The sequence below is a fragment of the Panthera leo genome, assembly GCF_018350215.1.
Source record: "Panthera leo isolate Ple1 chromosome B3 unlocalized genomic scaffold, P.leo_Ple1_pat1.1 chrB3_random_Un_scaffold_42, whole genome shotgun sequence".
NCBI classification, from domain to species: Eukaryota; Metazoa; Chordata; class Mammalia; order Carnivora; family Felidae; genus Panthera; species Panthera leo.
The window spans coordinates 389,066-410,532 of NW_024962220.1; the positions used below are offsets into that span (position 1 = coordinate 389,066).

Sequence of the window (21,467 nt, forward strand, 5' to 3'; positions counted from 1 at the left end):
ATAAGGAGCATAGGGACCCCTGATCAAGCAAATGTCAGTACAGTCCTCAGGATCTCTAGTAAGTTGTAGTCATCCCATCACGGAATTTTGCTCTCAGTTCCAAAACAATATATAGTGTGTTCAACCACGGGTCAAAAGGTGCCCAATTCCTAATAAGGCTAGTTAGCTTAATTGACTCATTGTTTCATGGGATTCATGTAAGTTACTATATTGGTTTCATGATAATTTATAATGAGAGAGATCCAGCTAACATGGGCAAATATGTGTTGCATCAGAGTCCGTTTTTTTCGATACTATGAGTCCAAGGGTTTTCGAATTCTTAAACCACATTCATCCTTAGTTGCGATTCGAAATGGATCCCATGAAGTTAATTTCAATCCAGTTGTATGTAGTATATGCCATCCACAAAGCCCCATCGTGATGGGTTATTTAGGCAGATATTATTTACTCTTGTCTGTCATAGCAACACATCAGATTGCAAAAAATATTGGTTTGTGGGTTGACACGGATGAATATGCTTGCCAGAAAAGGTCCAACTGCATTAGGACCCAATTCCCTTGTATACCTGAAGCTTTCAGGAAGTGTTTCTTCATTCACATACAGCACAAAATGAGTGGCAGATTAGGCAAGTGCCTCTTCAACATCTAAACGGTGCATTGAAATAAAAGCCTGACCCACAGTCATTTCGGAAACTACTTAGCTGACCCAGGCAAGCATTGTGACTGCAGCTCCTTAGAGCAGTTCTATAGCAATCTATGCTGTATGAGTGATTGTATTTTAACCCCTCGGGACAAATGTAATACAGGCAGATGCTATACAAACTGCACCGATTTCGATGCTGGGACACTTGGCAGGCCAATCCAAAATATATGTGATCTTCCAGAGTCCTGCCGTGGGGTGTCCTTGTCGGGCCCTGATGACTTCCATATGCAAGATGGAACCCCGTGCACTGAAGAGGGCTGCTGCTATCATGGGAACTGCACTCACTGCATTATGCACTGTCAAGAAATCTTTGCAAAAATTCTGGAAAGGTGAAGATGTCTGCTAGACCATAAATCAAAAAAGCAGCCGACATGGACACTGCAAAGACCCCGGGGAATTCAACACTGAACCCTGTTCCCACACAGACGTGCCTTGTGGAAGGCTGCAGTGTAGGATTGTCACACATCTCCCTCAGCTGCAAGAGCATGTTGGATTCCATCCGTCTGAGATCTCAGGGTTCTGGTGTTTGCGGCTGGATTCATGTCATAGCACAACCGATATTCGTCATGTGAAAACTGGTATCCCCTATGCTTCTGGAAAGCTCTGTCAGGACACCTACTGCACTGGCAGTGTGGCTCAGCTGAATTATGACTGTATCCCGGAGAAATGCAGTCACAGAGGGTCGTGTGACAATAACAGGAACTGCCATTGCCACATAAGCCGGGATCCTCCATGGTGCACTGGACGAGGCACTGGTGGGAGCACAGGCAGTGGACCCCTCCAAGAAGAAGGCGGCCAGTGAGGCAAAGTCATGAATCCCTGTTATATCTCAGAGCGGTTTTTGGTCCCATTTAAGCCATAATAGTTGCATTCCTTGTGGTGTCGCCACAAATGTCAAATTATCAACCCCGAGAAAGTTAAGGGACTGATTGTTGCTGACGACACTCCATAATTAGCCTCCTGACTGCTGAACAACTATAGGCAATCCAACTGGCACATGTGTGAAAATACAGTAATGAGGCTGCAGAGCTGACATCCACGTTTCGGGGGTCTGCAGGAGACACAGGGGTCCACAGGCACATCACGGCTCTGACACACATCTCTCATGGCTCACTGACCAGAACGCTGAATTAAAACTTAAAAACTGCATGCTTGTGGCCTCTACGTACATATCTAAGCTTCCAAGAGCCCAAACTGAGCCCGAGATTATGTGCAGAGGATCTGAGTCAGCATCTGGGTCTTGAACTGAGGTATATGCTTCCAGAATTAAGAGACGTTCACACAAGCTCTTTCAGGGACAAATTCATGAGTTGTCTCCAAAACTGTGCTGTTGCACACTGAACATTTTCTCATTCTCAGGTAATCTGTCTTCCCCCAGTCCCAATGTGGGTTCAGGATAATGGAGGGCTACCACCCACCCACACTGCCTGTTCCACACTGGGGTGTCTGTGGGCTGTGAGGGAATGGGACTGGCATTAGGTTCCACCTGGCACAACCTGTGCCTCCCTGGAGAGCAAATTTCCAAATGTGGGAGACTGAGACCATGAGATTTAAAGGAGCACCAAATGAAATGAATCAGAAAGGCAGGCACAAGTGCCTATGGATGACCTGGCACCCAGTTGGAGCCCGATAAATGTGAATCCCTGCTCTCTTTCTCTTGCCTACCTTTCAGTGAGTTTAAACTTAGATAAGGATCTGCCTAGGATTCCCACTGGTTTTCTGAGAGCCTTCTCGAATAACCACACAGAGGTGAGCCTGTGAAAAGTTAGGGACTTCAGCCCCATCCATTCCCAAGTAATCAGGTACTTGCTACCCTGTTTTCTATGTCCTGATCACTGGGATTGTGGGAAGGAGGTCTGCCCTTCCCAAGGTCCTTGTGTACCCTTGCTTCTGGGCCCTGTGAGTCATAAATCCTGTGCCTCCATTTCCTTTGTTGGGGGTGCACTGAAATGCCACCTTGAGTCAGGAGGGCCCCATGCATCTCATGTATCCAAAGCCAGAGCTGAGATGCCTAGGGAGCCACCTGTCCACCCCCTGAGCAATGGCTCTTGCCTAATCCTTCAGCAGGATACAGTCTACATGTTCTTAATTCTGTACAACAGCTGGGGTCCCCAACACATTTGTCCCCAGGGATGGGATTGGGGGCCTAGGTGGTGCCCTCCAACAATGTGTTAGCACTGAGAATGGCTCACTCGTTCCTCACCCCCACATCTCAGCTGCTCTGGGAAGGAGCTGGAGCTTGCTGGTGGTCTGTAGCTTTGCTTTGGGCTGATGCCAGGTGTTTCCAGAAACCCCCACCCTAAGTTACCAGGGCCATAAAAGGTCAGACTCCCTGCAGAGACCAACAATCAGGCACCATCCTGGGGTTCTAGAGGTGTGTATTTCCTACTCATCTCCAAGTGAGATATTGCTGGACACCGAAGACCATATGCCTAGATTAGTGTCGAAGAAGACGCCAGCTGCTGGGTCCACTGTGTTGCAGCCAGTACCCTGGTGTTGTGTTTGCTTAGCCATGCCTACCTAGTGACAGAGGCAACTCAACCAGGAGCATCATGTCTCCCTGGGTGGAGGACATGGTCAAGGCAACCTCCCCCTACTGGCTGTATTCCTCACTGCTGTTGACAATCGCTCCCTATTTGACAGGTGTTGTGGGGGACACCTCAGTGTGGGGGGCCTCAGCACACGTGTCTGGGAAGAGCTAACTTCTATCCCAGGTCCTCCCTGTTAAGACCACTACACCAACATATCCTCGGACCAGTGTGAAAGAGAGAAATGGTGACAGGCACTACACCATCATGAAAATGCAAGGTTTCCTGGAATCATTTGTCCAAAGGGAGGGAGACAAGGATATTGATTGGCTCTACTGGGTCTTCACAATTGGCTCCAAGCTGTTGCTTGAAACACTTGACATACTACAGCTGTCTGGATTGGTCATAGTGCCGCAGATTCATAAATCACTGAAAAGATCAAGGTATCAACGGACTGTTTACTTAGAGACAAACTACGGACCCTCCAGTCTTTTCACTGTATCAAAAGGCTATGACAATCACCCCAAGGCACATGCAAGAGACACACACAAAGGAAAAAGGGGAAGGCTCTGAGGAAGAGGCTCCCTAGGGCCCCAGATCCCACAGAGGTAGGAAGAAAGAAGCTCTGATTCTCCGGACTTGGATTTTTATGGCACGACAGCACAGGCCCACTGGGAGAGGTCAAGCCCAGGTGATGCAATCCAACTCTAAGATAGAATGGGGACAATTCAATGGGTGTGGGTTTTGGGTTTTGTTTTGCTTTGTTTTGTTTTTCCCTTATGTCATGCGCCCATGAGCTCTTGTCCATTTCCACCTGGAGGAGAGGCACTTGACAACAGAATCTAAGGAGTTCTTCTTGAAGGACCACTCTGATCTTAAGCCTTGTGCCAATACAATTCATGGAAATACCAGCTGTAGTGTAGCAGGCATTAGCATGCATGCCATAGTCATATGTGAAAAGGAGAATTTTCAAGAAGCCCAAGACTTCTTTGCTGCAAATGCTGATGGGATCACCACCTCCATAGATAGGAGCCTACAGGAGGGTCCCAGCAGTGCCCCACCAAGGGGTGGAACTTCAACCCAGATCTCTTGCTCTAGAGATGATGCCCACACTTCTCTTTATGCACAGCTCTGAGAAGAGGGGTCCCTAGTGACTTAATCTCAGGACAGCCTGAACACAAGTCAGAAACTTTGATCAGACTCTTTGGGATCTTCGAGAGAATGCTGTTCCTACCCTTCGGGTGGGTGCCATCACTTCTCTGGACATGACAGCCCTGATAGTGGGGTGCTGGGATCCCAGTGGGTGGGGAGATGCCAAGGCCCCTGCCTAGGGACCCAGAGGTTTGTGGTGTATGTCCTTCCTCCTGGGACAATTGCCTATATACTTCTATAATTACCGTGTAGGACACAGACACAGACAACACTTTATTTCTCTCATTGACCCTGAAGCCAAGGTACAGTGCTTCCCAGGAACCCCTCCAAATATAAGTGTGGTGCCCTTTAGCTTACAAGGTATAAAGGGAGGGATAGTAGAAGGGTCTCAACATCCCTTTAATGTCACTATTGGAAGAATCTTTACTGAATCCCTTTTAGCAATGATGGCCCCTTTGACCCTGCATTGTCTTGTTAATGATGTGGATGCCCTCACATGCCATCAAGGCCAGTGGGAACAAACCCAGTGCCTGGCTTTCCTGGGGGGAACTACATATCAGGAGTCTGTAGGACTGCAAATTGCACCCCCCTACATCCAATTAAGACAGTATATGCACATCAATATTGTGTGCAATAGAGGACTGAGTAATTGCACCCCATAATTCAAGATTTGCTGAAGGAGCGGGGACATTAAACACACCATTTATCCTTTCAGTCTGCCCACTTGACGGGCATTAAATCCCCCTCCTAACAGGTGGCGCTTTACAGTTGACTACTGAAATGTAAACTCCCAGCTGTCCATAAGATGGCTCAGATTCCCAACTGTCTAGGCAGTTGAGGGTAGCTCAAGGGCCACAGGGGAGACTCTGTCATGACTGAGCTAGCCAGTATGTCCCATTCAGCATCGATGACCAAGGAGTCCCAGCCACAGTCTGCTCTCAACCTGTACATCTCTACCCTGCTGCCTTGGGAATTCCTAACAGGCCAAAGAGTGCCAAGATGTTAGGCTGACCAGCTCATGTAGAGCCTGTCATGAGTTCCCACTGGTCTGGGCAATTGAGGGTCACTGTCACTGGTCAATTATCATACATTCCTGAAAGTTTGTGAGACATGGGAGGCCTGCAGTCCTTCAGCAGCTATAAGGTGGGTTTTGTCACCTGACTGAGCTACTCCAGATTTTCGGTCTACTCTCATATGACTTGTGCTGTTAGGCAGCCTTACCTGGAAGTGGCTGAGCTATGCCACTTGATGCACAGGTAGTCTGAGTGCCAATGAAACATTTTGGGATCTAGAAAGTGTTTGTGCCATGGGGGTTATGCTGGAGCACCTAGTGACCATCTGGCACCAGACTGCCTTGCTATGTCACCGAGAGAGAGAACATAGCACCATGACTGTCTTCATACAAAGGGAAATATTCTCTCCCAATACTTCACCTGAGCAAAGGACCATCCTGAAGCTTCCATCAAAGTTGTGGTCCCAATCAATGCAGTGGAAGGAAATGCAGAGAGACATTGTCGTTCTGGTTGTGGATACCACACCCTTCCATTTGTCCATCCACATGGTGCATTCACCTGCTTACATTGGCAGGAAATAACACTATTTTGGGGGCTTACTTGCTATCCTGATGACAAAACAATTGACAATCAGACTGATTACTTACTGTAGACGGGACTTGGAAAACTGGTGTAAGTGTCTGTGTCTGACCTGCTGAGATAACTACGCAGGTGAATGGGGCAGATGCAGTCTGAAGACAGACAGTCATAGAGGTTCAGAGGGAGAGCAGGAAATGTAGTGAGTCTTTTAATAGTGGGGGAAAGGGTAGGCTCCATTTTTAAAAGTTTTTTTTTTTTTCCTGACAGGAAAGAGCCAGAAAATAAAACTAGGTGGAAATGCAGTTTTTTGATTCGTGACCTACTATGTGATGCCATGTGCTTCTGAAGCCTGGGAATTGGCTCTGGGAATCCTTACCAATGGTCATCATGGGGATGGTCATCCACGGTCTTGACAATGGCGATCTGGAACTATTTTGTGCAGCTTGCGTGAATCCAGAAGAATCTTTCCCTTATTCTGATGGCAGTGTAGTCGGTTAGGAGTTCGTCATAAGGTCCCTCTCAGCGAGGTGGCACTGGGTGCTCTCTGAAGACCTGATGAGCGTCCCATATTCTGTAGAAAGGGTGGCAAGGCTAGTCAGTGGCAGAGGCCATGTTCTTATTGTCTGTGGATGATATGACCCAAGTGTACCTGTTAGTTCTTGGACATGGCTATGCATGGCATCAACTTGGTCATATAAGTTATCATGAAGTTCACCCAATCAGTAAAGAAAGGGTTAAGGATTCCTTTCGAAAATACTGTTGCAAAGGGGGGTCAGTCCCTGCCTGCTATTTGGAGCATTCCAAATCTCATTAAGGGCCAAGGACAATGATTCTGGATGTTCCAGGCCAGTTTCCAGGCAGATTTTCCCTGAAGGAATTTTGTGTCTAGTTTTTCATGTTCCATATCTGTTCCCCTAATCCACATATCCTCATCATCCTCTTCTGTGATGATTAAGGATGATGTGGGGTATGAAATTCTAATTATCACCCCCAAGTTTGCAAGTACGTAGTTTGTCTATGTGCTGAAGTGAGTTCCTTGGTCTGGCTAAATCCGTAATGGAATGGCAAATCCAGGAACCATTTCAGGCATTACATTCTTTACCACAGTCGTGGCATTGGCATGTCCAGTCAGACAGCATCAATCCATCCACCAAACATGCAGCCATTAACCAAACAGGAAGCCAATTTGTCAAATCCATCTGGAGAGCCCCAGTGGGTAGGGAGGGGCTAGAGGGACTCGCTGGGGCCTGCTGATATTTTACAAAACTTGGAGAGATTTACAAGTAGTGCCCTGGGAAATAATTTAGTCAGAGGTTTAGTGGGTGCCTGGGAAGAACCCGCTGTCTCTCAGTTTCTTAATTATCCCATCTGATGGGGTTGGTGCAAGACCAAAGGAGAGAAGAAAGGGGTCTCAGGAGGCCCACTCAACCCCAATGTACACCCCATCTGATCATTATCTGTCCACCTGTCTTTTCCCATTGTGAGGAACTTACATGATAAACAATAGTCCAAGTCAAGGAAAAAGGCAGGCTTCTAAAGTGAAGGAAAGGACAGGGGCCTCTGATCTTGGCTGTGTATTTGACAGCCTTGTGAGCTCTGTCGGTCGCTGGAGAGATAGTGACAGTCTCCTCACGGTTTGGGCTGGAGAGTAACTGTTAGCAATTTTAGCAGAAAGATCAGTTGCGTATAATAGGGCAGCAATTATAGGCCTGCTGGAAAAATGTCCTCTGTCCTCTGGTACTCATGGCGGTTAGGACCTGTGGGATTTCCAGAGGGTGCCAACAGCCCTGAAGACTCCAGGGCATGTCTGGAATGGCTGTGAATAGTGGCGGTCTTTCCCTTTGCAGATGTGCAAGCTTGGGAAAACCTGGGAGTGCAGTGGCTTAGGCTGATTTCACAGCAGGCAGAGAGGACGCCTGGAGTACTTCTAGTAGGGAAACTGGCCTGAGTGGCTCCTATGTTTCCCCACATACAGAAGCTGTCACAAAACAGAAGTCAGGGTGGGGCACCTGGGTGGCTCAGTTGGTTAAGCTATGGACCTCAGCTCAGGTCATGATCTCGCAGTTTGTGAGCTCAAGCCCCACATCGGGCTGTGTACTGACAGCTCAGAGCCTGGAGCCTACTTCAGATTCTATGTCTCCCACTCTATCTACCCCTCCCCTGCTCATGCCCTGTGTCTCTGTCTTTCAATAAAAAATAAATGTTAAATTTTTTTTTTTAAATAAAACTCAGGGTTGACCACCAGATGTCCCAGAAACCATTCCTGCAGCTGAGGGCAATCATGTGGAATGAAGTAGGGTCCCCCCTTTTAAATTTTTTTAAAGTGTATTTATTTTTGAGAGAAAGAGTGTGAGTTGGGAGGAGCAGAGAGAGAGGGGGACACAGAATCTGAAGCAGGCTCCAGGCTCTGAGCTGACAGCACAGAGTCTGATGCAGTGCTCAAACTCACAATCCGTGAAATCATGACATGAGCTGAACTAGGACGCCCACCAACTGAGCCACCCAGGTGCCCTGGGTCTCCCTTTTTAGGGAGGGGAGTGGGATAGCCCAACTTAAACTGTTAACATGACACAAGATGATGGAGGGGTTGGTCAGTGGCCTGCTGGTAGGTAGGTGGTGGGCCTGGAAATTACAAACTTGTCAGAGAGGAATACAGAGGTGACTGGGGATCCTATTGTATCCAGACAGCAGCTGTGGGGGTACAAGCATGCAGTGGGGCCTGATGGCCCAAGGTCTAATTTTCATGGGAAGAAAGTTATAGGACATATCCGAGAGGCACAGGTTGTCGCAGGATACCTGCAGCCACTCCATTTCCATGGAATGAGAGGTGAAACATGTTATTGATATTCAGACACATAAGAGTTCGCGGTGTGCACAGAGCTAATATTAACACTTTAAAGTAGGTCAATGACTCTGAAAGCCACGAAAAGAAATCTGTGGCAGCATCAGGTAGGGGTGAGGGGCTCACAGAGACAGAGCAAAGGCAGTGAAGATAGGGGTCCTTGGGAAGCAGGAGCCAGGTTTTCTTAGAAGCTTTTGCAACTGCATATTTGTACCAGTGAGAGGGATGTGAAACTCTGACAAGACACTTTGTGGGGAGTTTTGAAGCACTGTGACATAGTCCTCGTTGGCAGTAGCTGTTTGCAACCATGGACATTAAGAAGACAGGAGGGTGTATGGCCCTGACCGGCTGGTGCTTTAGGAGGGTGGTGGAGTCTGCAAGGGCTCTCTGGCTCCTTTGGTAATACAGTGAAAAGTCACAGACATACTAAACAAGATTGCAGCCTTGGGTGAAGGCACAGAATGTAAGTTGGCTTCAAGAACTTGGAGTACTATTGAGCCCAACTTAGTTGCCTTCCCCAAGCATACATGAAAAGAGAACTTGTGAATCAGAGTGCAATGGCATTGACAAGAAAGTTGAGCAGATGTTCATTCCAGTAATGCATCTTCATCACCAGGAATTGAGACATGAGTGGCAGCCCAGTTAGGGACAAAAGATGGGGGTGGGGGTAATAGATGACAAAAGACTTTATGGTTCCTACATTGTACAAATCAGTAACTTTGTCTTCTGAATCAAATTCTGTTCTTTCTTTACTCACAAGATCGAGGTGTTACACGGTGAGGAGGTAAAGCAAGAACATCCTGGGGTAACAGAGTCTATCACAGGGTCAGGTCCTCCCTCTGCAGCAAGACAGGGCATCTGGCTACTGATGGGTGGGGGCAGTTCCTTTCTCAGGCCCCCTGAGCACAGGCTCTGCACTGGGGGCAATCCATCCTCTTGTGCATGTGAGGCCCAGACACTAGTAGGCACATCTTTTAAGACTCATCCTCTGAGGAGCACTTTGAATGGAGGTGGGTCTCCATTAGGGAAAGGGGGAAGCTTGAGGTATGGTCTGATGGCAGGGAAATGAGAACACCTTATTGTCTCTCCTGCATTTTGGATATTAACTCCTTTTCGATATTTTTTATTGTAATGTCTACCCTCCCATAGACTGCCTTCTAGCTCTGCAAATATTTGCTTGCTCCTTTTCTAGTATGATGTAGTCCCCCTTGCCTTCTTTGTTCTCTGTGACTTTGCTTTTATATCAAATCAACCATTCTCAAGTGAATGTCATATTTATCTTTCATGTTTTCTTTGAAGGCATTTAGGTTCAAGTGTTCTTCTTAATCCTTCATCCATTTTAAGATTTTTTTGTGTATGAAGCAAGATTATGGCCAAATGTTATTATTTGGCATGTATATATCAATACTATTTTTTACTTTTTACTTTGTTTTTGAGGGAGAGTGACAGATCATGAGTAGGGAGGCACAGAGATAGAGGCAGAAACAGAATCCAGGCCCTGAGGTGTCAGCAGGAGACTGATGTGAGGCTCGAACCCACAAACCGTGAGATCATGACCTGAGTGGAAGTGGGATGCTTAACTTACCGAGCCACACAGGTGCCCCTAGTCAACACCATGTTTAAGAGACACTATCTTCCCCCCACTGTGCATTGTTGGAAATCTCGTGGAGGATTTGCTCACTGCATCTGCAAACTTCTACTTCTGGGCTCCGTAATGAGCTCCACTGGCCTAAATGTCTCATTTGATGCCAGCAGCACACTGTTGTGGTTAATGTACCTCTGCAATATCTTTAGAAAGAGAGAAGTGTGATGTATCCAGGTTCTCTCGATGTCATGATTGTTTTGTTGCTTCCATGTGTTGTGTGCTTTCATATGAATTGTATATTTTTCAGATTCCTTAAAAAACTCATTGGCATTTTTATTGACATAACAAGATAAACATGAAAATACCATAAAAATATAAAGCAGACAGAAAATAGAGACTATCACAAATACAGAAAACAAATCAATTACATAAAAATTTGTATTTGGAAAAGTATGTAAAATTTGAAACAAATAGGTAGCCAGGGGAAATAGGGAAGACTCAAACAAATGCCATCAGAATTGAAAATGGAGACAAAACTGAAATAAAGACATGAAAAGGATCATTAAAGAAAAACTTAGGTATTTATAGGCCAACAATTAGATCACCAGGAACAAATTACACATTTTATGCCATAATGTAGGCCACCAAGACTGTATCATGGAAAAATACAAAATGAACAAAAGAAAAATTAGTAAGATTTCTCTATCTAAAACCTCACCCTCCAAAAAATCTGCCTAGGAGTCCATGGCTTTATTAAAACTTCTACTAAGTATTTAAAGAGGAATTAATGCTAATATTTCTCAAACTATTACAGAACACTGATAAAAAAAACAGTACTCCCAAATGAAATTTGTGAGGACAGCATTGTTTTCACACCAAAACCAAAGAAAGACACCACAAGAAGGGAAACTACAAGACACTATCTCAAATGAACATACATGCAAAATTCCTTCACAAAATCTGAGCATACTGAATTCAACAGAACATTGAGAGGAGCATACAACATAATCCACTGTGATTCATCCAGGGATGCAAGGATCCTTTAACATACACAGATGCATAAATGTGATGTCCTCCATTACCAGAGGGAATGACTGAATCAAAGCCATCATTAATTGATTCAAAAAAACATTAGACAAAAATCAACACATGTTCATCATTTAAAAAGAACCCAATTAAAAAGGGACTGAAGGAAATTACCTCCACATGATCATGGCCACTATGAAAAGCCCACACCTGACAGCATATTGAACGGTAAAATGCAGAAGACTTTCCTGGCAAATCAGGAGCCAGGCAATGATGGTCACCCCTAACATAAGTGTTCCCCATGATAACGTGAAGAATACATACGCCACCTCAAACTATGTCATCTTGTCACACTGCTTATTTGGGTGAAAGTCACTTGAGACAGAGTCCAAGTACACTCAGACTCTCCATCGTCCCTTGACAGCAGGATATAAATCTCCCTCCCGTGTACCAAGAGGGAAGAACCATCGTTAGCACCAGAATAAAGAATACAGGGACAAGAAGGCTATGCAAACAAACCTACTTACTTGGTGACTAACATAATACCCCAAACTTAACTCTTGCCAAATCCAATGTTTTGTTGTCTGAAAGACACAAGTGCCACCTGCTTTGTCCTTTCTCTGGGTGTCATGTCATTAGGAAGGCCATGCACTTACAAAATGAAATTATTCTCTCCTGTAGATATGTCTTATGTCAATTGAATCCTTACACTGGCTAAATCCCAGAAGAAAAAAAAGGAAAAGCGTTCTTCTCCTACAACTGGAAGACGTAACCAGAAAAAAAATAGGGAATAAAAAAAATAAAAGACATTTAAATCAGTAAGGAGGAAGGAAAATTACTTGTTTGCAGGTGATATTGATCTTAAACATAACAAAATCCTAGAGATACCACAAAAAATATTAGAACCAGTTTTTTTTAAATGAGGAAAAGAGCAGGATACAAAATGAACAAAGAAAATAAATAAAAACAAACCACCTGTGATTCTACACACCAGCATGAAAATACATGCAAAATAAATAACAAAATTATACAAGTGAAAATGGCAGAATAAAGTATTTTGGGTTAAACTTCAAAAAGTATGTCAAATACTTGTAGAGTGAAAATGATCTATGTTGATGAAAGACCTGTAAAAATGCACACAGGACTGCAAATACACCTGTACTCACTGAATACAATTATTCAAATTGTCACAGCACCATCTACACAAACTAAACTACAAGTGCGTCCCTAACCCTGTTGTTCACTTTTAAAGAATCAAATCTAAGACTGGAGCTTGATATATATGTTGGATCACATGCAAATGGGGTCCTCTCTATGGTGATAAAACCAGCCCATCCCAGACTCTGCAGCTGGGAGAGGAGCCCCAGCCCCCGGAGTCCCAGGTGTTCCCATCCTCTGATCAGGACAGAACAGACACCTCACCATGGACTTTGTGCTTGGCTGGGTGTTTCTGGTTGCTCTTTTAAAAGGTAATTCATGGTGAACGAGAGATGCTGAGTATGTGAGTGGATATGAGTGAGACCAGTGGATGTGTGACAGTTTCCTGACCAAGATGTCTTGTGTCTGCAGGTGTTCAGGGTGACGTGAAGCTGACAGAGTCTGGACGAGACCTGGTGCAGCCTGGGGGGTCCCTGAGACTCTCCTGTGTAGCCTCTGGATTCACCTTCAGTAGATATGGAATGAGCTGGGTTCGCCAGGCTCCAGGAAAGGGGTGTAGCGGCTCACATATATTTATGATGATGGAAGTAGCACGTACTACACAGACTCAGTAAAGGGCCGACTCCCCATCTCCAGAGACAACTCCAAGAACACGCTGTATCTGCAAATGAACAACCTGCAGGCCGAGGACAAGGCCACATATTACTGTGCAAGAGACAGGGTGAGGGGACCTCGCTGGGAGCCCAGACACAAACCTCCCTGCAGGAGGCGATCAGCACCACCGGGGGGCGCACACTATGCACAATTCTGCTTTGTGTTGCCAGGAGCAGGTGCAGATGGAGGTTACAGGCAGGTTTCCTCTCAGGGTCTGGGGCTTCCTGTCCACACAGCAGTTTCTCCAGGGAGCCTCTATGGACACAGGATTCTGTGTTTACCTATTACCTGTGTGAATTAGATCATTGTCTTCCTAGGAAAACTACCCTAACATGCACAAAGACACAGTTGTTTGCATTCCTTACTCCTGTCCCTCAACAGGAGTGAATTACAGATTTCCTGAGGCACAATAGCTGAACATTTACATGAGTCCCAGATGCACTCCCTGTGCAGCCAGGACCACAAGCTCCCACAGCTCCCCATTATCTTCACCCAGCCCGTGTCCCAATCAAACAATGTGACACTTCCCTCCTGGCACTTTGCTACTCAGGACTTTAAATGAGCTACAGCTTTATTCAATTCCTCTAAACAAGCGATAAATCATCTGCATGTATTAGTCAGGATTCCCTCCAGCAACAGAACCCAAAGCACATTGGTTTCCATGACAAAATATGTGGAGAAGTCCCATGATCTACTGTCACAAGTTGGGGAGCCAGGAAAACCTGTGGTATAATTCTCGCCTGATTCTGAACTAGTGTGTAGTCTCAGAACCTGCAGAGCCTATGATGTAACTCTAAGAACAAGGGCAGGAGGAGACCAATGTTCCAGTTCAACCAAGCACATGGGAAGTAAAAATGAGGGAATTCTTCCTCCCTCTGCATTGGATTCTACTCAGAACTATGATGGAATGGGTGATACCCAGGCAGAAAGAAACCATGGATGGAAATGCCAATCTCTTCTGGAAACTCATAACAGACATACACAGAAACAGTCGTGAATCTGGACACCCATGACGCAGTCAAGATGACACATAAACGTAATCATGACAAGTCAGCCTGCTGTAAATGTCGAGTTCAAAAACTGAAGATTTACAACTCCATGCCATCACTGGGGTGGACCCTGGTGGTATAGCAGTGCTCCTGTGGAGAAGGAGCCCCGAGGTCCATAGGGACGGCTGCGGTTTGAGGATCCCCTGGGTCATAACGGGTGAGACAGTTACCTTCTTGGAGTGCATTTGGGAGACAGGGCATTGCCCCTCATGGGGCAGGAGAGCTGACAGGCACCATTGCACTGCCCTGGTCATTAGCATAGGAGCCTCTGCTGAGAGAAGCTAACTGAATGCTGCCTTCTTGTTCTTCCTCACCATGAACTCCAAGCTCCTAGTGTTCATGCAACTGCCCTTCTGGGATAACCAGCTCCAACCACATCACAGCAAGACACTGTCCCAGAGGATCAGTGGGGTCCCTGTCACATTGAGTTCATACAATTTGGTGTACTCACACCCAGCTAGAGCTCCTGAGATAAAACAGAAGAGCCCTGAGCTGCCAGGTGTGCCAATGGATTGGACAAAGGCAGGGTGAAGGCCAGGTTCTGAAGGAAGCCTGGGACCCATGAGTACAGATTGTTCTATGTGAGGGCTTCCTGAACAGGGGTGGCTGGAAACTCCAACTGCAGGGACTAGAGAAGGAGCTGATGCCAATATTTCCTCCCACAAATTATCATGGACAGAATTCAGTGAGCAGCACAACACCCCCCAGTAGATACTGAGCCACTGACACCAAGACATACCCACCTTTCCTTCCTCAGGTGCTTCCTTACTAGGGAAAGAGTGCCTACAACCCAGATCACCATTGCACCCCTCCCTCCAAAGACCACCATATACCCCCACAGGCCCCAAGTCTACTGACCATATAGTGAGGCATAGCTTCACCTCTAGGGGAAATAGGAATTAGCCTCTTTTAATAAGGAGACCAAACTCACCTAGTTAAAACTCACACTATGGACAAAGTTGAAAAACTCTCCCCTGGAGGCAAGGAGAACTCTGTAGAGGACTGACCTGAGGGACAGAGCAGCCAATACATGACAGCACAGTGCACACAACACATGCAAGAAATGCTTCCAGAATGTCAGGTTGTCAACAGTATGTAAACATTTCTCAAAAAAGACACTACTCTAGAAGCAGAAAACATAACAGGATTTTACTAAAACACTTAAGAAAGCGGAGAGGGGCACCTGGGTGGCTCAGTCGGTTTAGCGGCCGACTTCGGCTCAGGTCATGATCTCGCGGTCCGTGAGTTCGAGCCCCGCGTCGGGCTCTGTGCTAACAGCTCAGAGCCTGGAGCCTGTTTCAGATTCTGTGTCTCCCTCTCTCTGACCCTCCCCCATTCATGCTCGGTCTCTCTCTGTCTCAAAAATAAAAATAAAACTTTAAAAAAAAAGAAAGCGGAGACATGGACATACAGAGTGATGGAGGAATTCATGCCAAAAGAAAAAGCCATAAAGGACATTGCCAGGGATATAATTAAAACACATATAAATAATAAGCCTCAAACAGAATTTAATACCTATCATAAGGAAACTGAACTTTTAAGAACTATCATAAGGATACTAGCTATGCTTGAGAAAGCCTAGAAGACATGACGATACCCTGACTACAGATGGAAAAGACCTAAAACCCAGTCAGGATGAAATTTTTAAAATGCTATAACCGAGACGTGAACCTGATTGGATATAATGAACTCAAGGCAGAAAGAAGCAGATGAATGAGTAAGTGACATGGAAGATAAAATTTTGTGAGAAATGAAGCAGGAAAGAAGAGGAAAATTAAAATATTGCATCACAAACGTATACTTAGGGAATCAGCAACTCCATAAAGTGTAATAAAATTATTTTCAAAGGAGTCCCAGAAGAAGAAGACAGGGAGAAAAAAGGGGAGAAGTTTTGTCTGAGCGCATTGGAGTGGAAAATTTCCACTAAATGGTGAAGGAAGACTATGTCCACATCTATGAGTCACAGAGAATTCCCATTAAAATTAAAAAAAAAAAAAAGCAGGCCGACTCTGAGACATAACAAAGTAAAATTCACAAAATACACATATTTAAAAAAAAAAACACTATAAGCATGAAGACAGAAGAGTTTGCTAACGAATACAGGAAGATGAAAAAAGATTATGGCAGAAGTGTCCACAGAAACCTGCAGGAAAGAAGGGAGTGGCATAATATCCTCAAATGTTCAATTGAAAATTAGGCAGTCAATGGGGGAGGAGACAAGATGGCGGAAACAACATGGAAGATTTTTGTGTGTCTCGCGTCCATGAAATACAGCCAGACCAACACTAAACCATCCTACACACCTAGAAAACTGATTGAGGATTAACACAACAATCTGCACAACCTGAACCACAGAATTCAACAGTACGTGGCGTGGAGAGGGGACCTTGGGGAGCATGAAGCTGCAGGAAGGGAGGTGCTTTTGCAGGCGGAGAGAGGACGGAGACTGGGGAGTGGGGGAGAATAAAGGAAAAGCACCCCTCCCCAAAAGCAGCTGGAGAGAAAGTGGAAAATTGGAAACAGCCACAGGGACTCAACTAAAAAGGGAGAAAGGAGAAAGGAGAGTATGTAAATTCCACTAAGACTGTAAACAAGGGGAGTGCAAAGGCTGCAACTCCACAGCTCGATACCTGGAGGTGCTCTGGTGGGAAGGGAGAATCCCAGGAACAGAGTGGGGTCCGGGATGTTCTCAGGCCACACCGGGAGAGGCAGTTGCACTGCTGGAAGGACATTTGGAGGAGACTGCCAAGGCCATCTGGTCCCAGCAGACCCCCAAAAACGGCCACATTCGCTGGTGCTGGAACAAGGTCGTTTAGGGTGAAGCCTGGTGCCAGACGTGTGTTGTGATTTTCCATAATCCATGAAACGCTGCTGCTACACTCTCTCGCGAACTCTTTCTGGGGCGGGCTGGCACCTGGCCAAAGTCTCAGGTCACCAACAACAACAGGGTCCAGCAAGCATTCCTAGGTGTGGCTGATATTCGGCCATTGCTCATTCGGACATTGCTTGGTGAGACCCTCCCACAGAGGGGCAGAACAGGTCAAAGCCGCGGTCCTTTGGACATAAGGCACCGGGGAAAACAGCCGCATCTGTGACAAAACTTGGGAGAGAGGTGCGGCCTGGGGCCTGGTCACGGAGAGTGAAGGAGCAGGGAGTGGACAAGGGCTGAAGACAGAGGATGGGTGCGCAATTGTTGATCCAGGAGAACAGACTGGGTAGCTGAGTGGTGCCATTTTCACCTCTCCCGCGCATGTGCAGTCGCACCTACAACCACCGAAACTATCTACCCCAGGAGCATAAAAGCGCCATCTACTGGAGAGCGGAGCCATTACACTGAGCCCCCCCCCCCCCAAATGGGCCAACAGGGCTCTTCAGGGACACAAGTCTCACTGCCGCTTACTCATGGACTATAAAGAGCTAAATAGACTGACATCTGGGGGATAAGGAAGTAATTTCAGTCCTACATCAATCTGTTAGCCAGTACATCTAGTCAATTTTCTTTCTTTTTTTTTCTTTTTCTGTTTTAAACTTCTTTTCTTTTTCTTCAATGCAGAAACAGAAAAAATTATTTTTATTATCAATTATTATTAAAACTATTTTTCTTTAATTTTTATTACTATATTTTTTACATTTCTGTATTTTTTTTCAAATTCTATTTTACTTCCATCATTTTATTTTACTCTACCTCAGTGTATTCCCGTTTTCAAATTTCCGGTTTTCTTTTTATTTTTTCTTTCTTTTTATTCTCTTCTTCGTTTCTGTAGTTTTTCTTGAATGCAGAATGAGAAAAACTTCATTTTACTTTCAATTTCTATTAATAATATTTTTCTTTAATTTTTTTACTATATTGATTGCTTTTATGTAAATTTTTTCAAATTCTATTTTACTTCCATCATTTTATTTTAGTCTACTATGGTGTATTCACTTTTTGAATTTTCCAATGATTTCCTTTTTTTCCTTTTTGTATCTTTTTTCTCTTTTTTGTTTCCTCTCTTTTTTCTAGAATACAGAAAAAGAAAAAAATCACATTTATTTTTAATTTTTATTAAAAATATTTTTCTTTATTTTTTCTACTATATTCTTTACTTTTCTCTATATTTTTTCAAACTCTATTTTACTCCCATCATCTCATTTTAGTCTACTTCAGTGTATTCATTTTTTCAAATTCTCAAATTATTTCCTTTTTTTCTCCCCCTCCCATTTTTTTCTCTAATCTGTCAATCCACTTTCCACACCTAGAACAAAACATACCTAGGATATAGCATATTCCATTCAATTTGTGTGTGTGTGATTAATTTTTAATTTTAATATTTCTGTAATTTTATCTTTTAATTTCAATTTTGTGACCTCATTAATTCCTTTTCTCCCTTCAAAATGACAAAACGAAGGAATTCACCCCAAAAGAAAGGCCACAAAGAAACGACAGCCAGGGATTTAACCAACACAGATATAAGCAAGATGTCTGAACCAGAATTTAGAATCACAATAATAAGAATACTAGCTGCAGTCAAAAATAGATTACAATCCCCTTCTGCAGAGATAGAAGTAAAAAATAGCCAGAATGAAATTTAAAATGCTATAACTGAGCTGCAATCACAGATGGATGCAGCGGTGGCACAGATGGATGAGGCAGAACAGAGAATCAGCGTTATAGAGGACAACCTTATAGAGAATAATGAAGCAGGAAAAAAGAGGGAGATTAAGGCAAAAGAGCAACATTTAAGAATTACAGAAATCAGAGACTCATTAAAAAGGAAAAACATGAGAATCATAGGGGTCCCAGAAGTGGAAGAGAGAAATAGGGGTGGAAGGGTTATGTGAGCAAATCATAGCAGAAATCTTTCCTAACCTGGGCAAAGACACAGACATCAAAATCCAGGAAGCACGGAGGACTCCCATTAGATTCAACCAAAACCGACCATCAACAAGGCACATCATAATCAAATTGACCAAGTACTCAGGCAAGGAGACAATCATAAAACCAACAGGGAAACAAAGTCCATCACTTACAAGGGAAGACAGATCAGGTTAGCCGACCTATCCACAGAAACTTGGCAGGCCACAAAGGAGTGGCGGGATGTATTCAGTGTGCTAAATCAGAAAAATATGCAGCCAAGAATTCTGTATCCAGCAAGGATGTCATTCAAAATAGAAGGTGAGATAAAAAGATTCCCATACAAACAAAAATTAAATGAGTTTGTGACCACTAAACCAGCCCTGCAAGAAATTTTAAGCGGGAATCTCTGAGGGGAGAAAAGATGAAAATATATCTGTATAAATAAATAAATAAATAAATAAATAAATAGATAGATAGATAAATAAATAAATACCAAAATCAACAAATGTAGAAAGACCAAAGAACACCACCATAAACTCCAACTCTACAAGCATCATAATAGCAATAAACTCATATCTTTCAGTACTCGCTCTAAACGTCAATGGATTCGACGCCCCAATCAAAAGACATAGGGTAACAGAATGGAGAAGAAAACAAGATCCATCTATATGCTTTTTACAAGAGACCCACTTTAGACCTAAAGACGCCTCCAGATTGAAAATAAGGGGATGGAGAACCATCTATCATGCTAATGTTCAACAAAAGAAAGCCAGAGTAGCCATATTGATATTAGACAATCTAGACTTTAATATAAAGACTGCATCAAGAGATGCAGAATGGCATTATATCATTCATAATCAAAGGGTCTATCCACCAAGAAGACCTAACAATTGTAAACATTTATGCGCCAATTGTGAGAGCACCCAAATATAGAAATCAATTAATCACAAACATAAAGACACTCATCGATAAGAATCCCATAATAGTAGGAGACTTCAACACCCCATTCACAACAATGAACAGATCACCTGATCAAAAAATCAACAAGAAAACAATGGCTTTTAATGACACACTGGACCAGAAGGACTTAACAAATATATTCAGAACATTTCATCCTAAACCAACAGAATATGCCTCTTCTCCAGTGCACATAGAACTTTCTCCAGAAAAGATCATATACTGGGACACACATCAGCCCTAAGTAAGTACAAAAAGATCGAGATCATACCATGCATATTTTCAGACCACAATGCCATGAACTCAGAATCAACCACAAGAAAAAATTTGGAAAGGTAATAAATAATTAGAGACTGGAGAACCTACTAAAGAATGAATGGGCTAACCAAGCCGTTAAAGAAGAAAATGAAAAGTATATGGAAGTCAATGAAAATGATAACACCACAACGCAAACCTCTAGGATGCAGCAAAGGCGGTCATAAGAGGAAAGTATATAGCAATTCAGGCCTTCCTAAAGAAGGGACAAAGATCTCAGATACACAACCTAACCTTATGACTAAAGAGCTGGAAAAGGAATAGCAAATAAAACCCAAAACCAGAAGAAAGCAGGAAATACTAAAGATTAGAGCAGAAATTTGTGCTATCGAAACCAAAACACAGTAGAACACATCAATGAAACTAAAAGCTGGTTCTTTGAAAGAATTAACAAAATTGATAAACCACTATCCAGTTTTATCAAAAAGAAAAAGGAAAGGACCCAAATAAATAAAATCAAGAATGACAGAGGAGAGATCACAACCAACACAACAGAAATAAAAACAGTAATAAGAGAATGTTATGAGCAATTATATGCCAATAAAATGGGCAATCTGGAAGAAATGGACAAATTCCAAGAAACATATACACTACCAAAACTGAAACAGGAAGAAATAGAAAATTTGAACCGACCCTTAACTGGTAAGGAAATCGAATTAGTAATCAAAAATCTGCCAAAAGACAACAGTCCAGGACCAGATGGCTTTCCAGGGGAATTCTACCAAACATTTAAGGAAGAGTTAACACCTATTCTCTTGAAACTGTTCCCAAAAAATAGAAATGGAAGGAAAACTTCCAAACTCTTTCTATGAAGCCAGCATTACCTCGATTCCAAAAACAGACACAGACAACACTTAAAAAGAGAACTATACACCAATTTCCCTGATGAACATGGATGCAAAAATCCTCAACAAGATATTATCCAACCAGAAACAATAATACATTAAAAAATTATTCACCACGACCAAGTGGGATTTATACCTGGGATGCAGGGATGGCTCAACATCTGTAAAACAATTAATGTGATTCATCATATCAATAAAAGAAAGGACAGGAACCATATGATCCTC

At 43.8% G+C, this 21,467-nt stretch overlaps 1 protein-coding gene across 1 annotated transcript; it reads left to right on the forward strand.

Moving 5' to 3' along the window:
- Positions 1-664: 664 nt before the first annotated feature.
- On the forward strand, positions 665-1,654 carry LOC122212732 (disintegrin and metalloproteinase domain-containing protein 21-like). The gene is given in 2 exon segments (XM_042926682.1): positions 665-1,026; positions 1,028-1,654. Coding segments are annotated over 2 exon segments (741 nt in total). The 5' UTR covers positions 665-762; the 3' UTR covers positions 1,505-1,654.
- Positions 1,655-21,467: the final 19,813 nt, after the last annotated feature.